This window comes from Pteropus vampyrus, unplaced genomic scaffold (assembly GCF_000151845.1).
Source record: "Pteropus vampyrus isolate Shadow unplaced genomic scaffold, Pvam_2.0 Scaffold552, whole genome shotgun sequence".
NCBI lineage: Eukaryota > Metazoa > Chordata > Mammalia > Chiroptera > Pteropodidae > Pteropus > Pteropus vampyrus.
Window position 1 is genome coordinate 434,708 of NW_011889333.1, and position 17,936 is coordinate 452,643.

General features: G+C 36.5%; 1 protein-coding gene across 3 annotated transcripts in view; it reads left to right on the forward strand.

The window, feature by feature from the left end:
* JAKMIP2 (janus kinase and microtubule interacting protein 2) overlaps positions 1 to 17,936 on the forward strand; it is a 152,582-nt gene that overhangs the window by 115,793 nt on the left and 18,853 nt on the right. For all 3 annotated transcript variants that reach the window (XM_011383904.2, XM_011383902.1, XM_011383901.2), the window contains 8 exons: positions 423 to 521; positions 1,727 to 1,825; positions 3,511 to 3,564; positions 4,431 to 4,496; positions 6,999 to 7,067; positions 9,206 to 9,283; positions 11,205 to 11,408; positions 16,942 to 17,007. In XM_011383904.2, coding sequence (XP_011382206.1) covers positions 423 to 521; positions 1,727 to 1,825; positions 3,511 to 3,564; positions 4,431 to 4,496; positions 6,999 to 7,067; positions 9,206 to 9,283; positions 11,205 to 11,408; positions 16,942 to 17,007 — 735 coding nt within the window. The remainder of the gene's footprint in view (positions 1 to 422; positions 522 to 1,726; positions 1,826 to 3,510; positions 3,565 to 4,430; positions 4,497 to 6,998; positions 7,068 to 9,205; positions 9,284 to 11,204; positions 11,409 to 16,941; positions 17,008 to 17,936) is intronic.

The following is a 17,936-nucleotide window of genomic DNA, read 5'->3' on the forward strand; positions in this document are numbered from 1 at the left end:
GGTAACTGGAATTTCAGCCAAGTTTTGTACATGATCAGAGCTGTTTGTAAAAAATTATTCCTTTGACAACTTGTAACTCCAAAAATAAGAGGTGTCAGACTCTGTTATTTATACCATTGGATCTAGTTCTAGGGCACAGTCCCTGACCCACAGCAAGGGCATAGTGACTACGCTTAGATTTGCTATTCTCTCAACTTTATCTCAACAAATGGAGGTGTCCTCTGGCATTTTCCTCTATGAGCCAAGAAACTTAACCGAAAGATACCTAGAAGGAAAGCCACTAAAGACTTGTCTTTTTCACGTCTACTTGGGATTTTTCATGGTCAAGATGATGTATTCACAGAGTAAATGAACACTATCCATGCTTGCTTTGCAAAGTTGTACTTGCAATGTTCACCTAATTTGAGGATTTACTTTATTAGATAGAAAAACAGGAGGCAGAAAATCACCGGTTACAACAGGAACTGCAGGATGCCAGAGACCAGAATGAGCTGCTGGAGTTTCGAAACCTAGAGCTAGAAGTAAGGAAACAATAATAATAATGATGATGATAATCATAACAATTAACGTACATTGGGCACATTCTGTGTGTGAGATGCTGGATTAAGCATTTCTGATGCATACTCTCATTGGATCTCACAATCACAATCAAGATTTTATACATGAAACAACTGAGGTTCAATAACTTGGCTAAGTCCTATGTCTTGTAACTGGTAAAACATTGATGCAACTCAGAATTGTCTGCTCAGATACTATACTTTTCAACACTATTATTGCCTTTATGAACAAGACTAATGAATACTTTTTAAATAATTTAAGAGATTTCAAACTTTATCAATATTTTATTTCTTTTAAATAATCATTTTCGTCCATTCTGACTTATAAAAATGTCACCTCAAAGATTATATTTTAAAATATGCTATATACAAAAATATTTTATCATTAGACACTTGGATTTGGAAGTCAGCATTTTAGTCTATAGTGCATTTATGCCCAAAGCTAAATAAGGTAACTTGTTTAGGAAATATTTTGGTTAATCTGACCAAATTTCAGAATTGATTTGGTTTTTTTGTTTGTTTTGTTGTTGTTGGTGGTGGTGGTGGTGGTGGTTTTAAGTAAAACATACAAATCAAATCAGATTCTGATTGTATCATGCAGAATCTGGCTTAAGTTGGTTGTATGTTGAAATGTAAAAGTTGAGAAAAATTCCCATTTGATATCTCTGTTATTTTGCCAGCAATTTCTTCTTGAGGTTTTTCAAATTAGGTCTGGGTAGAGTTGGCAGTTGGTATGCTTTAGTGAAGAAGTTATCTTTGGTAGCCCACATATCTTATTCATAAAGCTTGAGCGGATTGCATATGCAAAAGATGTTACCTGCCACAAGACTTCATTGTCAAAAGATCACAATTTGTGATGCCTGAAAGCTCTAAATATTCATATAGTTTGCATTAGAACTCCACTTCCCACATTTCCCTGATCAAAAAGTTTGCAAGATTGGATGACACCAATCTATAAATTCTCTCTCATACCTTAGTTGACTAATCAGTTCTTTCCATTAAATTTAAGCATGAACATCTTGAGTTCTTTTTTTTTTTTTTTTTTTTGCAAAATGTCACATTTATAAACTGCTGAAATAGCATAAAGAGAGAACACAGACAACTGGTTTAGTGTTTAATCAGTTGTTGCTTTTGTTTTAATTCCCATATATTTTTCACTGTATTTCAAGGAAAGAGAGAGACGATCTCCTCCATTTAATCTACAAATTCACCCATTCTCAGATGGTGTGAGTGCTCTACAGATCTACTGTATGAAAGAAGGTGTCAAGGTAGGCAGATATTTAATTTCTTTATTTTTAGAAGGTAGAAAAACAGAATTGGAAAGGTGAGGTTGCTCATGATTGTTTTGTCTTTTAGTCTCCGGATATCATTTTGATAGAAACTACGCAGGAATTGAAAATAGTCACATCTATTGGAAAATCAGTAGAGCATAAACAAAATAAACGTGTGACAGATGTTTGAATGATAACAGCAAAGAACACAGGAAACCATGATTATGTAGAACAGAGTAACATAAAGAATGATATAGAATCAAAATGTACATCATAACCATTACCTTTAATGATCGAGAGGAAATGTCAAATAAATTCAGTATTACAAGAAACATATTTCAAGTATGCCAGATAAAAAAGTATTTGTTGAATCTCTTTGTTTTGCTGTTCTAAGTGCTATGGAATTCGTAACCTTGGAATTTCAGCATTTATAAGAGACCTTGATATCTAGATATGTTTAATTTAGGGAGGATTTCTCTTTTGGAAGAACTTATAGTTTATGACATGTTGCTCACTTAGACAAAATATAATTTTATCTGTAGTGATATTGGAATACATTTTAAATAATAAAGTTGAATGGAGGTGGCTCCATCTCCTGGAAAATACATTGTCCTTCAATATAATGAAACCACATGGTGAATATCTATTCCAGAGGTAAAGCTGGGAAGCCTCCTGCTCTTCCTGGTCTCTCCTTTACCTTCTGCATGGCCTTTCCTGCTCTCACTCTGAGCTGCCAAATATACCTGCTTCAGTTGCCTTCTCTCTACCTATGAGTTTGAGCTTCAGACTTTCCCCTTCCTAATGGTAGGGGAATACTATATTGCATTTGAAATTGGAGGAGAAAGTGGTAATAATGAAGTAAAAAGTGATGAGGGAAAAATTAAGTAGTAAAATTGTGCTTCCTTGTTTTTCATCTCAAACCACTTCCATGGTGTTTAAACTCTTGGCCTTTTTGGGCTGCATGAAAAGTTGTAAACCAAAGCCATTTTTTTAATTCTAATTTAATGAAAAACACTGTACTTCCTATTTTCCTTAGATGGTTTTTTTTAGATAAATCGTAAACAACCTAATTTAATGGATGTAATTTTTATCCAAGGGAACTCTTTCAACTGGAGTTCAGCTGCTTTAAACTGATTCAAGGAATATAGTAAAAATCAGCTATTTTCCATAGGATGACATTAATGCTGAACACCTAAAAAATGGAACTGCACTATAGTTTTCTAGGTGGCAATCAAAATCTCAACCTGGTCAGAATTCCATTAATTAGAATGAAATTGGTTGATTATTGATATTTGTTACCTATTACTTTTATTTATACCTGAAATCTACCATATTGAAAAAAAATTGATAACTAGAAGGAAAAAAATGAGCTAATTTGAATCCTTCCTACATCCTAGACTCTTGTACACAATCTCTTTATCCGCAAGATCAGCCTATGAAGAAAGTACTTATTATCTCCATTTTTCAACTGGTGAAATTGAGAAAGGACTGTTTAGTAGTTTTCTCAAGTTCATGTAGCTTATGAGCACAGTGGAAACTTAAAACCAGGTGTGCCTGATTGAAAACAACTCAAAAATTACTCAAGGCTCTAAAATGTCTTCTCTAACTTAGGATTCAGGCACTGAATGAATGTTAGGCCACATTTACGTCTTTGACTTGAATGTATCTCCTTGATTTTGCAGGATGTGAACATCCCGGATCTCATAAAGCAGCTTGATATCTTGGGTGATAATGGAGTAAGTATCAAATTAGTGCAGTAAAGGTATAAATTTGCCTAACGAGAGGCAAGAAATATTTGCCAGTGTATCATGTATAAAATAATACCAGGTCGAAGGCCATGTTTGCTGAAGGATCTAGCTCCATGGAGAGAATCAACAGTTTATCAAACAACCTGACTAAAGGGTTATAAGGATCTCTGGAAGGTGGCAAGAATGAGAACTAGTAGTGCTTTTCTTGAGCAGGTTTGAGATTTGAATGCCAAGCAGGTCTGCAGTGATTGAAGCTAATTACCTTCTGACTGCTGCTTGAAAGCATCCAGCGTGAAATTAATCAGTCATGCAGTTGCAAATGCTGCTAAATAGAAGGGTTGGTGGAAGCCCCATGAAGGTGGACCAGGAAACTATAATCCCTTTTTTTTCTAAAAACACCTTCCAGGCAGAATCAAGGCATAATAATTCAGTGGGAGGACTATTCATTGAGCTATTAGATGAATGATGCATGTAGGTCGAAAGAGTCACACCATTTTATCGTCTTGAAGGATTATCAAAGGAGAGAAGGGAATCAATTATATCACATCAAACTGCTATGAAGAGATTATGCATTTTTTCATTTTGATTTCTGCTTTTCTCATAACATCACTATTGATGAAGTATGCTTATAGTGAAACAAAATCAAGTCAGTATTAGGGAGATATAAAAAAGTAACTATACTTTTATAGGTTTTGAATGAACTCTTGGTTAAGAATTTTTACTAAATAGAATGTTAAGATTTCGTACAGATTTATGCAGTAGTGTCTGTGGCAGGCACTTAGGCAATATTTTCTGATAGTGTAAATATCATAAGTACCTTCAGGTTATTTTCTTTCTTTCTTTCTTTTTCACAGAATTTGAGAAATGAAGAACAAGTGGCCATAATCCAGGCCAGCACTGTGTTGTCCCTGGCTGAGAAGGTAATAAGTTATACTAACATTCAAATCATCTCAGTATCTGGCTAAAGAGCAGGGTAGGGTTAAAGGACATTGTCTTTGCACACGACTTTGCGTTATTGAATACTTAATAAAATTTTATTTTTCAGGGCGATACAACTCAGATAAAATGAGAATACATACAAAAAAAGTCTACACACTGAGTTAGGATGGGTGGGTCATTCTTGCTTTGAAGTCTCTTAAAAACGTAATTCTTAAGAAATGGGAAACCTTCTAAATTACATTATTCAAGCAATCCCTGCCAAGCTGGAAAACCAATAAAGAGTTTTGTTAGAACAAAATTTAGCTGTGTAAATTTGAAGATCTAATTGGCTTTATTAAGTGATTCATGAACTGGGCAGCATCTCATCTAGCAATTCGAACGGTGTTCCTAGGGGTAGTACAAAGGAAGGTTTTTATAGGGAGAAGGGTGGGGCAAAGGAGCCATTAGCAAAAGAAAAATTATTTTTAGGCTGGGACATTTTTTGGGTATGGAGAGAGACTAGCTAAAGTTTCATGATATAGATTGCCTCTTCTTCCTATGAGGGATGGAGAAGAGCCCAAGTAACAGATGACCTCATCGGTGTTGACCAGAAAATCCCCTCTGGTTGATTAAGATTACATTTCTGGTGAAGGTCTAAACTGCAGTTCGGTCAGATACTAAGTTTAGGTTTGGTAGCATAGGCTTTAGCACACGTGATGCCATTTTGGGCCTGTGGTATTCTTTTTAACAACTAAGAGCTGGTACACTGGAGCATGGCTCTTTTCATAGGCTTTTCCTTGAGTGTGTACATACAGATTATTACCAGCTGATTCTGTGACTTGGTGGCGGCTCACTGCAGTCCTCATTCAGAAAGCCCAACCTGAGGACTATCAGAACTACAGTGTGCTTTGGCCCCCTTGTGTCTAAACCCAGTAAATGGCAGGAAGAATGAGGAAGAAAGAACCGAGTGGAGAAGCGCGATAACTGGCTTGTATTTGAAGTGCCTTGAGAATCGGTACATAGTTGAGAGTCATGTATGTATGGCTGGATAAATGAGAACTGTATAATTCTCATCGAGATGCTTTCTTAATTCCTAAATACATAAAAAGCTTGTTATAAATTAAATGAAACTGTGAACAATCAGCTTAATTCAGTCTGAAATGAGGGAATTTTACAGGTCAGAAGAGCCAGTTAAGTTACTTAAACAAAACAATGACTTAAAAAAACAAAAACAAAAACGAACAAAAAAAAATGGCAGAGGGAGAGGAAAGGACTGCTATAAAATAAGAATGTATTTAAATACTGAAATGATCCTTTTCGTCATTCTGATTCAAACAAGCCAAGTGTGGAAAGGGCATTTTGCTGACAACTGGGGAAATTTTAATATGAACCAGGTATCAGACAACAAAAAGAATTAATGTTAATTTTGCAAAGTGTGGAAATGGCCTCGTTATGTTTTTTATTTTTATTTTTTTAATAAAGGCTTCATCTGTTAGGGATGCATATTTAAGTATTTACATATGAAATGATATCTGGGATTTGCTATTTTAAAATATCTACTCCCTAGCTACATGAAATACATCTTTTAATCTTCACATTATTATTAACCCTATTTTACAGATAAGAAAATTGAGGTTTAAAGAAATCAGGTGACTTTTCAAGGTTACACAGCCAGGAAAAGCTAGAATTGGGATTAGATCCAAAGCAGTCTGCCTCTAAAACCCACACACCTTATTATGTTCAATTGCCTTCTAAAGAGATAAGCTGATGTTCAACTTGGTAGAGACTCAGTATAAGTATTTGTTTTATTAAGTCATATATATGTGGCAGGCTCAAACCATCATATTCAGAGTCTAAATTTATTCAGAGTATTGATCAATGCTAATATTAATGCCATATGACAGAAAGATATATTTTAAGTGTTAGAGAAAATTCTAAGTCTTTTAATGTGATTTAAAATGTCTCTACTCAACAAAAATGATTCTTCAACACTGAGCTGTGATCTGTTTTATATACTAAAAAAAAAAAAAAAAGTGCCATTTTTCCAGTCTAACCTGGCTTTTCTTTCTTTCATCATGCTCCTGCCAACCATGGAGAATTGGACATCCTTTCTGGTTGGAACTTGTCCTTCATTTTTGCCTAATCATCTCTGACTCATTTTTCAGATTCCAGTGCAATTGTCACTTCCAAGAAAGCCTTCTGTGGTATCTTCCAATGAGGGCAAAAACATGTTGGTGGGCAAAAATGGGACAGTTGCCATCACAACCTTAGTACCTAGCACATTGCCTAACATGTCAGGCATCAATGAATGCATTTGTTGGAGGAATGAATGAATGAATAGAAAACCAGTCTTGTCTCTGAACTAAGAGATAAAATGCACCAAGTTTTTACATCAGTTCTTAGTCTGCTTCCAGAGTTATAAGGGGAAGAGACTAAGCACCTCAGTAGGCAGCACGACATACACCATGTCAAGCAATCATGTCCAACACTTTTGTCTCGCTTAGTGGATCCAGCAAATTGAAGGAGCAGAGGCCGCTCTACACCGGAAAATGATGGAATTGGAAAGTGACATGGTGAGTACAAAGATGAGATATCATAAAAATGAAGACAAATTGACAAGACAAATGGAAAATGACTATTTTTTGCCAGTGTTATCTGGCACCGATGAAAGCTTGTAGCCTTCCCATTATTTTGTGTACAGACTGTGGAACAAAATTCCCTGAAATATCCAACAATTTCAAGTTAAAATCTCCCAAAAAATCGTGTTGTATTTTTGTAATATTTCCAAAACTAATGCTAAAGAAAATTCAGTTAGGTTTTTTCTTTCTTTGGCCAAAAAATTTTCCACCATATATAATTATAGCAAAAATTACAGATATAATGGGTGTAACTCTGATTTTAAAAATCCCCAAGCACCTTACACATGTTAGGATAGCTACTATTAAAAAAAACCTAACCAACCAACCAAACAAAAAAACAAAAAAACAGAAAATAACAAATAATGGTGAAGAAATTGGAACCTTTGTGCACTGCCGATAGGGAATGTAAAATGGTGTGCAGCCACTATGGAAAGTAGGATGGCAGTTGCACAAATAATTCCAAATAGAATTATAATATGATCCAGCATAATAACCTCCAGGTACATACCCGAAATAATCAAAAACAAGATCTCGAAGAGATATTTGTACATCCATGTTCAAAGCAGCATTATTCACAATAGCTTAAACAAGGAAGCAACCCAAGTGTCTGTCAGTGGATGAATGGATAAGCGAAATGTGATATATACATATAATGGAATATTAATCACCCTTTAAAAAGGAAGGAAATTCTGACAAGTACTACGATGTGGACGAACCTTAAGTGAAATAAGCCACAAAAAGACAAATACTATATGATTCCACTTACATATGGTATCTAACCTACTCAGACTCATAGAAACAGAGAGTAGAATGGTAGTTGTCAGGGGATAAGAGGAGGAGGAAATGGGAGTTGTTGGATGGGTATAGAGTTTCAGTTTTGCGAGGTGTAAAGAGTTCTGGAGATGGGTCGTACAACACTGTGGATGTATCTAACACTACTGAACTTTAAAATGGTTAAAATGGTAAATTTTATGTTTAAGATGGTAAACTTTAAGTTTCTGGATTTTACCATAATTAATCTTTTTTAAATTCCCAAGCCTGGTAATTGGTCATTATTAACTTACAGCAATATGTAATAGAATTTTATAACTGCTGTCTTTAATGTCATTATTATTAATAAACAGGTAGTGATTCCTATCAAGTTCGGGAATCCTATAATAAGAACAACTTGCATTTATATAGCATGTGACAACTTTACACATCATTTGCTTATATTTTACCAAGAGGTTAGGCTCCTAAGTCAAAGCATGTAACAAGAACTGTTTATATTCAAAATATCCTTGAAAACTCTTTAAATACACAAATATTAATTATGCATTCAACATGTAACTGGCACTGTTCTAGGCACTGGAGCTCAGAGGGAATAGGAAGGTCATCAGCAAAATTGCTCCATGTAGGCAATATGCACTAAAGACAAATAGGCACACAAAAAAATAATTGACTATACTTGAGGCTATGTTGTACACAAAGTCATATTTTTAAATCCTAATGCAAGATTCTCACAATCCTAAGGCACACAGAAGTTGAGGATGAGCAAGGGAACATCAGATTTAAGCCTCCCAACTCACACTGGCTTTGCAGCAAGAGCAATCACTCATTAAGTGGCATTGTGGTTGTGGGTAGAATCGCCATCACTCTCTAAATTGTTATCTGTCTTTGTGTTTGCTAATCATACACAAATAACTTTGGATAAGTTTATTATACTACTCTGCTGTATTACATTTCATGACATTCTTACAAAAATATGCTATTACAATATATTTGCACAGACATAATTATCAGTTAACATTTATCTTGTCAAATCTATCCTTAATCACATATTCTTGGATTGCCATAAAAATCCTTTAAAGCATTCCATGTGGATTGTTCATTGTATCTTTTATGCTTCTTTTCATTGATTTTCACATTCTCTGATGAAAGTTGGCCTATTTCCCTAATAGACAAAATCGATGACACTACAAATACTAGCAATGTGTCTTGTGACCGGAATTAGAGAAAACATTAATCAGCACAATTTATATATCACTTTCTAGTTAACTAAGCTAACTCTATCAACATGGCCCTTTTTATAGGAACAGTTCTGCAAAATTAAAGGCTATCTGGAGGAAGAACTGGACTACAGAAAACAAGCTCTCGACCAAGCATATATGGTGGGTACAACAAGCAGTCAGGACACCCAGAGTGTTTACAATTATGTGCTATGGAGGAAAGCATTCTGTTCAACTTGTCATGCCTCGTACTTGAATAGGCTACAAGACGCAATTCATTTATTCAATGGTTTCCCATTCTAATTTTAGAACAAATATATTCCTAGCTCTTTGCTGTTATATTCTTATAATACTTAATAAATACTTCATTATACTTCATTTTTTTTTAATTCAGTGTATGTTGTTATATAATATTTTATTGAAAGACAGGTTAGCAGTTTAAGTTAAAGAGAAATCGTACTAAATCCAATTGTTTGGGAAACTAATCTAGTGGTAGAATAATAAAGTATTTAATGTTGGTTATATATTTTTTAATTCAATTATTTCTCACAACAACCCTATGAGGTGTAGGTAATATTTTATTCCTATGTTACATATGAGGACATGAAGGCTTAGAGAGTGAATAAACCACCCAAATTGGTAAGTGGTGTACTTATATCTGACTCCAAGCATCATAGGCATAACTATCATAACATGTAAGGGCTGTATCAGTAAATGGGCCTTTTTCTATCCCACAGAAGATTATGAGTGAGGAGCACATTTGATCCATTCTCCTTTACCAAAATCAGAATAAGTAATTCCTAATATTGGACTACAGCTTGCATTTCTTCCCTCCATATGTAACATCCCTCCCCCCCATTAATTTACGATAATGACTCAAGAGAAAAGGAGCAAACTTAAAAGAGCAACATTTCAAGGAGTCTCTAGTAGAGGTTTTTATAATGCTTTACTGAAAGCAGCCTGAGTCACTTTTGGGAAAAAAGTGAAGCACTTAGTTTATGTTTGTAACAACGATGAAATAGTATTTCCTCTCCAAAATGAATAAGAGATTCCGAGCATTACCTGAGGGGAAAAGGAGAGAATGAGTGGGTCACTAGAGAATAAAGAAGGAAGCGATTCTTCACCTCCCTTCCTACCCTTTTATCCTTGCTGCTCCACCTGTACGAGATTAAACTGTGTATTTGCATCCCATAACTGAGTGCTCATTTAGACCATTATATTGAACTTTGAAGAGATGAGATCTTCATAGTTCACAAGAGCCAGGGCAGCATCCCTCACCGGGGCATGTCCATTTACCTCTGTCAAAGTCACAGGGAATAAAAGCTTAGGTTTTGACAGCTGTATCGGAAGCATGTTTAACAAATAAACAATCTGGGATATAAGGAAGAGCAGGCTCTTTATCTAAAAAAGGGAAGACTAACGGAAGTATTTTATGGCTAGAGAAATGTAAATCACAGAGTATTTAAAAAAGAAGAAGAAGAAGAACAATTCCAGAGATTCTAGGCCATTTTTAGATCATACTTCCCAATTTTTATTTTAAGAAAAAATATGAAACTTGGAAAACCATCTTCACATACAGAGGCGTGTCATGTGGAAGAGAGGTGGCATTTTGTATATGAAACATATCCAATTTCAAATATTTTATTCTTAGATCACTTTTTAATACTTCTTTCTCAAAGTATAGCCACCATGATAGATGTCCTTAAATATCTGAAGGGCTATCAAATGGAAGAGAAAACAAACTTATTTTCAGCTACATTTGAGAATAGAAAGATGTACAGTTATAACAAAGTAAGAACTTTCTAAAAATGAAAGTTGCGATATGGGCAGGATCCCAAGAATAAGAACAAATTTCCATCATCCGAGAACTTAATGTTTTGGCTAGATGACTCTTACAGAATCTTATAAAGGGGATTATCAAAAGGGTAGTTAGGGAGGATAAGCTGTGAGATTTATTTTATTGCTATGATCCTGTAAGACTAAAATAATACATCTCTTCCCATATACATACATCGATGTACATTCACACACCACACATAAATGCTAAGTTCCAAAGTTAGACTTTTCTAATTTTATTTGCCAGAGAATCCAGGAACTAGAAGCTACTTTGTACAATGCTCTGCAGCAAGAAACTGTTATCAAGTTTGGTGAATTATTAAGTGAAAAACAGCAAGAGGAGCTGAGGACAGCAGTAGAAAAGTTACGGCGGCAGATGCTGAGGAAGAGCAGAGAGTATGACTGTCAGATTCTTCAGGAGAGAATGGAGCTCTTACAGCAAGCCCATCAGGTGAGGATCAAGTGACATCTGTGTAGGGTTGGTACTCAGCAAATGGGACTTAGTACTAAGTACCTGGTATTAGGTAGGGGTATGGAGAAGCCCAGGAGCTAGAAGCTATTTCCGGAGGGTAAAATAAATAACTGTTGTTTTCCACCTACACTCAGATACAGGATGACAGTTTTGTAATGATTCAATCTTAAGAAAATTGGCATTTCAGAAGCATTGCATATTGCTATTTTTGCAACTACTTCGTCATGAAATACCTTTTGAATCTCATGGAGCCTGATTATCTTCGTTATGCAAGGAAGCAAGACTTTCTCTAGGACAAAAATAATGCTTTCCTCCTGTCCCTCATCCTAGTCCATAACCTAGCCTGATCAAATAATCTGGATAGGGTGAAAGAAACAAGGGCCTTTCTCTTTATTCCCAGAACACACAGCAACATCAAAGCTTAGAAGCTGCCACTTACTTCCTGGCATTTGCTCTATGTCAAGAATAAAACTAAGGGTTTTACTTACATCATTTTATTGAATCTTCACAATAGCCCACTAAGGTAAGTATACTTATTATCCCAATTTAGGAGATAACGATACTGAAGATAAGAGTGCTTAAGTGATTTGCCCAAGATGACGCAGAAAGTAAGCAAGAGAACTAGGATTACAACCCAGTTCTGCCTGACTCCAAGGCCAGTGCACATACCCACTGCACTATACTGTCTTCTGCAGCTTGAGTCATGTATGATTTATAGGATTCATCTGGACCAGCAAGGCCCAAAGTAGACACCCAATATTAATTTTTTAATCCATCTCTTAGTTGATGTCATAGCTTGATAGGCAAGGACTAGGTCAACAAGTAGATTCGATAAGAATTCCAGAATCAAAAGTACCAAACTATAGTATTCAGTACCCAGAAGCTGTAATAAGCAACTGGTACAAATCCAGATGGACTGTACAAGAAGTAAGAACCACGTGGTCATCAGAGACCAAGGTGAACCAGAAGGGAACAGCGATTATTTCATGACAGCAATAACAGTTTATGGGGAACTCGGATGTAGCTGGTAGCTAGCTGTACAGGTCTTTATAGGCTAATGGACTACCCAAGTTAACAGGAAGCTCTGAAGCCATGTGTCCCAGATGATAAACACATGCATGTTCGTTTCAACGCTCCTTCAGATTCCATCATAAAGGTTTGGGTTTTGACCCTGGAAAGAGTTTTTAAGGCCTTTAATAATAGACTCTATGGCATCATTGCATTACTGCAGGCATCCTTCTGTCAGTGAATGAAAGTGTCCTCTGCATAAATTTCTTCTGCTGTAATGGCATTTAATTTCAAAAATTACAAGTAGTACCATGGAACCACAGAAGTGTTTTAAATTTTTAAGGTGGACAAATAGTTATCTGAATTTATTTATTACTAAAACCTTGTCACCTCTTTTGGGTCTCTCTTTATTAGCTAAGCTATTTAACTCCAAAAGAGATGGTTTTATTTGTTTTAAGTTATCCAGTCTGAGCTGATAGGAACATAATATTTCTAAGCCTCAGAGAGTTCTGTTGACATTTTCTGTCCTCCAAACAAATGTTCATTAGAGTATTCTTTTTCTAGTAATTTCTTACTCCTCCTCTTCCTTTTTAATCAGTAGCTTTGATCTGAGAGAATTATTCCAAAAGGCATTGGCTAGGATTTGTCATGGATAAGTATGTAATCTAGTCTAAATTCTGGAGTATGTCACTAACCATTTATAAGGCATTCTGTTCAAATGTTTCAGAGTGAACTTATATGAAACCTACCTAAATCTCCTTACTTTTCCCTTCTCCCCTGATCTGCCTGTCTTGGTCAGTAGAATCACCATATCCCAAAGCGCTCAGGCTGGAAACTCTGGAGCCTTCTTCATCCGTTAACAATAGTTAATGTAGCACTACATCCAACTGCTGTTTCCCCTGAAATGTTTTTGAAGCTGGTCCATTTTTTCCACACTTGAGTTCCCAGGCATATGCAAGATGTTTCGTTACTGCAGTAGCTTCCAGGTACTGCCAGATGTCCTCAGAGGGAACCTGACACCACCATCTGTGCATCTATTTAGTCAGATGTTTAAATGCAGATTTGAGATGTAGATACCATGTTAGACATAAAGGATTCACCATGGACCCCGCCTTTATAAAGCTTAACGTCTACAGATGGAGACAAAGGAGATCAACATAAAGAAAAACAATTACCACATCTCTTGACAAACGACATAAAGACATCATATGCATATGCCGTGAAGACCTAGTTGTGGGGATTTCCCACTTGCCTCTCCAGTTCATAACGCACATCACTGCAGATCTTTCTCATCTTTCTTCATGGTGCATTCTTTTTCAAAAGCTTCCATGATCCCAATTTCCAGTTGAGTGTTGTCCCACGCAGGTCTCTCCAGGTCCTTCATTAGTGGACTCTCCCTCCCCAGAATAGCCTGATTTGAGAGACTCTCCAGAGCATATCTTCCTCTTACTCAGGCAGAACTCTTTCTGGTACCACGTGGGCCATGACTTTCCACTTCCAAGCCTTTGTTGGCATGAAGACTCACTCTAAAATGCCCTTCAATGTCTGCTGCACTTACCCAACTGTTCTCATTTTTCCAGTCCCAGTTTATGATCCACTTCATTCACGATGCTCTCTCTGATGAAAATAATAGAACTCATACTACTGAAAAAAATCTACATTCCGTACCCTATCATCCACTCATTCAAAACCATCTTTTGAAGGCTTGCTTGTGGCAGGTGCTGGGAATATAATAACGGACAAAGACATAAGGTCACTGCCCTCATCTTTCCTACAGATGAAGAGGGACAAAGTGACAGCACGGATGCACAGTGACCTAGGCTACTTCAGAGAGGAGCAATAAGCACTGTGAAGAAAATATACAAGAGTGGGCATAGGATTGGCCACTTTAGACTGGCTGGTTAGAGCAGGCCTTTCTAAAGATGTCTAAAACCCAAGGAACCAGCCACACAAAGACTTTGGCAAAGTGTCCCAGAAGATAGGGATAGCAGAGACTAAGTCTCTCTTGTGGGAATGTGTGGAATATTCAGGGAACAGAGAGAAAGCCAGTAGGGCAGGAGCACACGGGGCCAGCGGGAGGTTAATATGAAGTGAAATTGGAGAGAAAAGACAGGTCTGGATCATGGTGGACCTTCAAGGAGCTTGGGTTTTATTCTGAGTGCAACTCAGCTAACCTTTTTTCCCCTTCCTCACCAACTTGAAACTCATGGACTAACCGTGAGCATTTCACATTTTAAGAGTTCACTCTGGCTTCTGTAGATGGACATAGAATGGACAAGACTAGAAGCAGGAGGAGCTGGCAGTAAGCTATCACACCAGTTCTGATGAGGGAGTGACTTGGTACACTCGGTGGCAGTAGAGATAAAAAAGCAGGTAGAAAGAAGATCTCTTTTGGACTTGACAGCATTTCCTGTTGGATTGGATGCCAAGTAGATGGGAAGGAAAAAGAAATAAAGTATACATCATGCATTGTAGCTTAACTAACTCATTTTATATATATGTATAGACAACTTCTTTGTGCTAAACATTGTACGAGCTATTGGAGATGGTGAAAAAGTTATGCATGGTTTTGCCATTGATTACCTCTTCTATTTAATTTGTTTTTCCCTGTGTTTTAAATTTTGTCTCCCCACCTGGATCTGACAGTTATTTGAGATCAGTAACTAGTCGATCCATTATTCGTATTCTTCATTACATCTAGCACAGTACTGAATATGTAAGAAGTTGCCCAACAAGCACAGACTTGATAGGTGAATAGATACTGCAGTAATTTCACATGGCCACAATTTTATTGATAAAATTCTTGTCTCCTCATCTAGTAGATATACTAAGAAATTACTTGCACACTCAATGTGGAAATATCTAGCAATTTTATTTTTTTAAGGTGTAGTTTTGGAGCATGAGCAGCACTATGGAAATGTGCACAAGCACACAGCACACACACATACACACACCATCAACATTCTCGTCCCATTCCCTTCTCCAGCATTCATCGTTATATAATTTCAAGGTCAGTCACGATGATCTCTCTGACCAAAACACACCGTCCCCTCCTGCACAAACCTCAGCGCCTTCCCTTTAAAGCAAGATTCTCAGTCTCTGCACTATTGACATTTGGGGGCCATGATTCTTTATGGTGGTAGGCTGTCCTATGTATTGTGGGGTATTTAGCAGCATCCCTGGCCTCTGCCCACTGATGAGTGCTAGTTACACACAAACTCTCCCATTGTGACCAGCAATCACATGTGAATAAAAAATGTCCAGACAACTAGATAGTGATGAGAGTTGGACAAATTTGTGAAAATACTAAAACCACAAAATTGTATGCTTTAAAATAAATAAATAGCTACCTTTTAAAAATGTCCAGACATTGCCAGATGTCCACTTGTCGGGGGGGGGCACAATTATCCCTGGTTGAGAACCACTGTTTTAGAAAAAGGGAAATACGATTTCCAATTAGAAGTATTCTTTGTTCTAGCTTTCCTTTTTCCTCCGCACATTGCATTATAAAAACCTCTCTTTCTATATTATCACCCTATTTGGCTTTCAGTGTTTTCTTCTCAGACTCCAATTCTCCATTTTCTAATTATTCACAAAAAAGACATTAAATAACAAGCCTGCACTGTGTAACCATGTGCTGAGAACATAAAAGGCCTTTACTCTGCCAGATAGGTTTCACTTGCAAATAATTGTCTATATAATGTTGATTTCAAATCTGTGCTATTTAAGTTACTGGATTTTTATTGTATAGTTGATAAATAAATTAAAAAATAGTCCTGGAACGTTTTTGTCTTCAGAATTACTTGTGCTATTTTTGTTTGGTTTAGTTTTTTCCTAATTTACCAGTTCTATCCTTAGAATTTTTGTGGAACTCTAATCTGTTTTATGAGAACTCGCCAATCGTGTTTTTTTTTGTGTGTTTTTTTTTTTGTTGTTGTTGTTGTTTTTAGGAAATTCTACCCTGACACAAAATTAAAATAAGGTTGAAAAGAAAGGTTAGCAAAAAAATAGTGGAATTGTTTACATATGTGTGAGCCAGCTTTAGCCATTCTTTGCTGTGGTAATAAGCAACCAAAAATCTCAGTCCAACTGGTTTACAACAAAGTTTGTTTCTTGCTCACTAGTTCTGGTTCATACCCCTGCCTCTCCTAGGATGTGGCATTCCCACAGGTCACATCCCACTGGCCTAAACAGTTCCCATGGGCAAGCCCAAGGACAATGGGGTGGGGATTATACCTCTCTCACAGGGAGGGAGTCTGCAGGGACAGACCCAGTAGAGAGGGGTAGCAAATGTATTTTTTTAATATAATCAATGACAATGATTTTCCACTACAAGGACAGGTAATTCTGAAAATGCAACAATAGGTATGGAAAAACGTACATGTGCTGTTTCCAACTGCTAGTACTAATGTTAATGTTTTTATAGAAAGTTTTCTGTTTTAAGTTGGTGAACAATCTTTTTGTTCAACTTAATAACCACTAATGCTTTCCTTTTTTTCTTCAGAGAATTCGTGACTTAGAAGATAAAACAGATATCCAAAAAAGACAGATAAAGGACTTAGAAGAAAAGGTATGTGTTCACTGTAACATCTATTTTAATCTTTATTTCTTTAATCAGAAAATAATATTGATTTTACTCCCTGTATGCTCTCTTTCTTCTCAGTTACTGTGTTTTTTGCGTAGGCAGGTGTCGTAGATGTAGACTTCACCTTCAGCCAGGCACCAGGATTCCAGCAAAGGTGCTGCTTTTAGTAACCTAGCCTTGGCATTTTGCCCTTTTTGTCGATTTCTATTCTTTTCTATAAGTATTTTCTTTCTTCAGCTTCCTCTTATTCATCTTCATTTCCTTTCCAAAAGTTTCTTTTGAGTTTTGCCACTCTGTTTTTTTTTTTACAATATTTTTAACACTTAAAAAAATTTCTCATTATTATTCATAAAAAAATCCCTTTGTTTCTTGTCTCACAGTTTTATTTCAATAATTAATTCAGAAATTTAGATTCGTATATGATGATTACGCCCCACGTCACTTCCTCATTTTACTTCTCCCAGTGGTCTGAAAGAATCAGACCACTGCTTCTTTCAAGGTAGCCAACAGTTTTTTGGGGGTAAAACATAGCAGTTCTTAGAGAGGGTATTTGGAAATGTGTGCGTGGTGGTAGAGGAGAGGGAGGCTCACACACTGATGCTGAACAAGCTGCAGTAAGCTAAACAGCCTTGCACAACAACAAGTTATCCTGCCTGTGATGCTGAGAGCGCCCTGCCGAGGAACACACCAAGGACGGCAAGAAGCTTTCTCTGGCATGCTAATCTGATCGACCAGTAGTAGCTGCCTGAATACCTGTGTTGCAAAATAACAGGGTTGTTTTGCAATATCTTCCATAGTCACTCAAGAAGAAAATAGCAAACCATCTGCCATTTCTGAGACAATGGTTAGAATTTGGTGTATCCCAAATTGCTTCTATAGTTGTCCATATACTTTAAATCAGAGAAAGTCGGTGG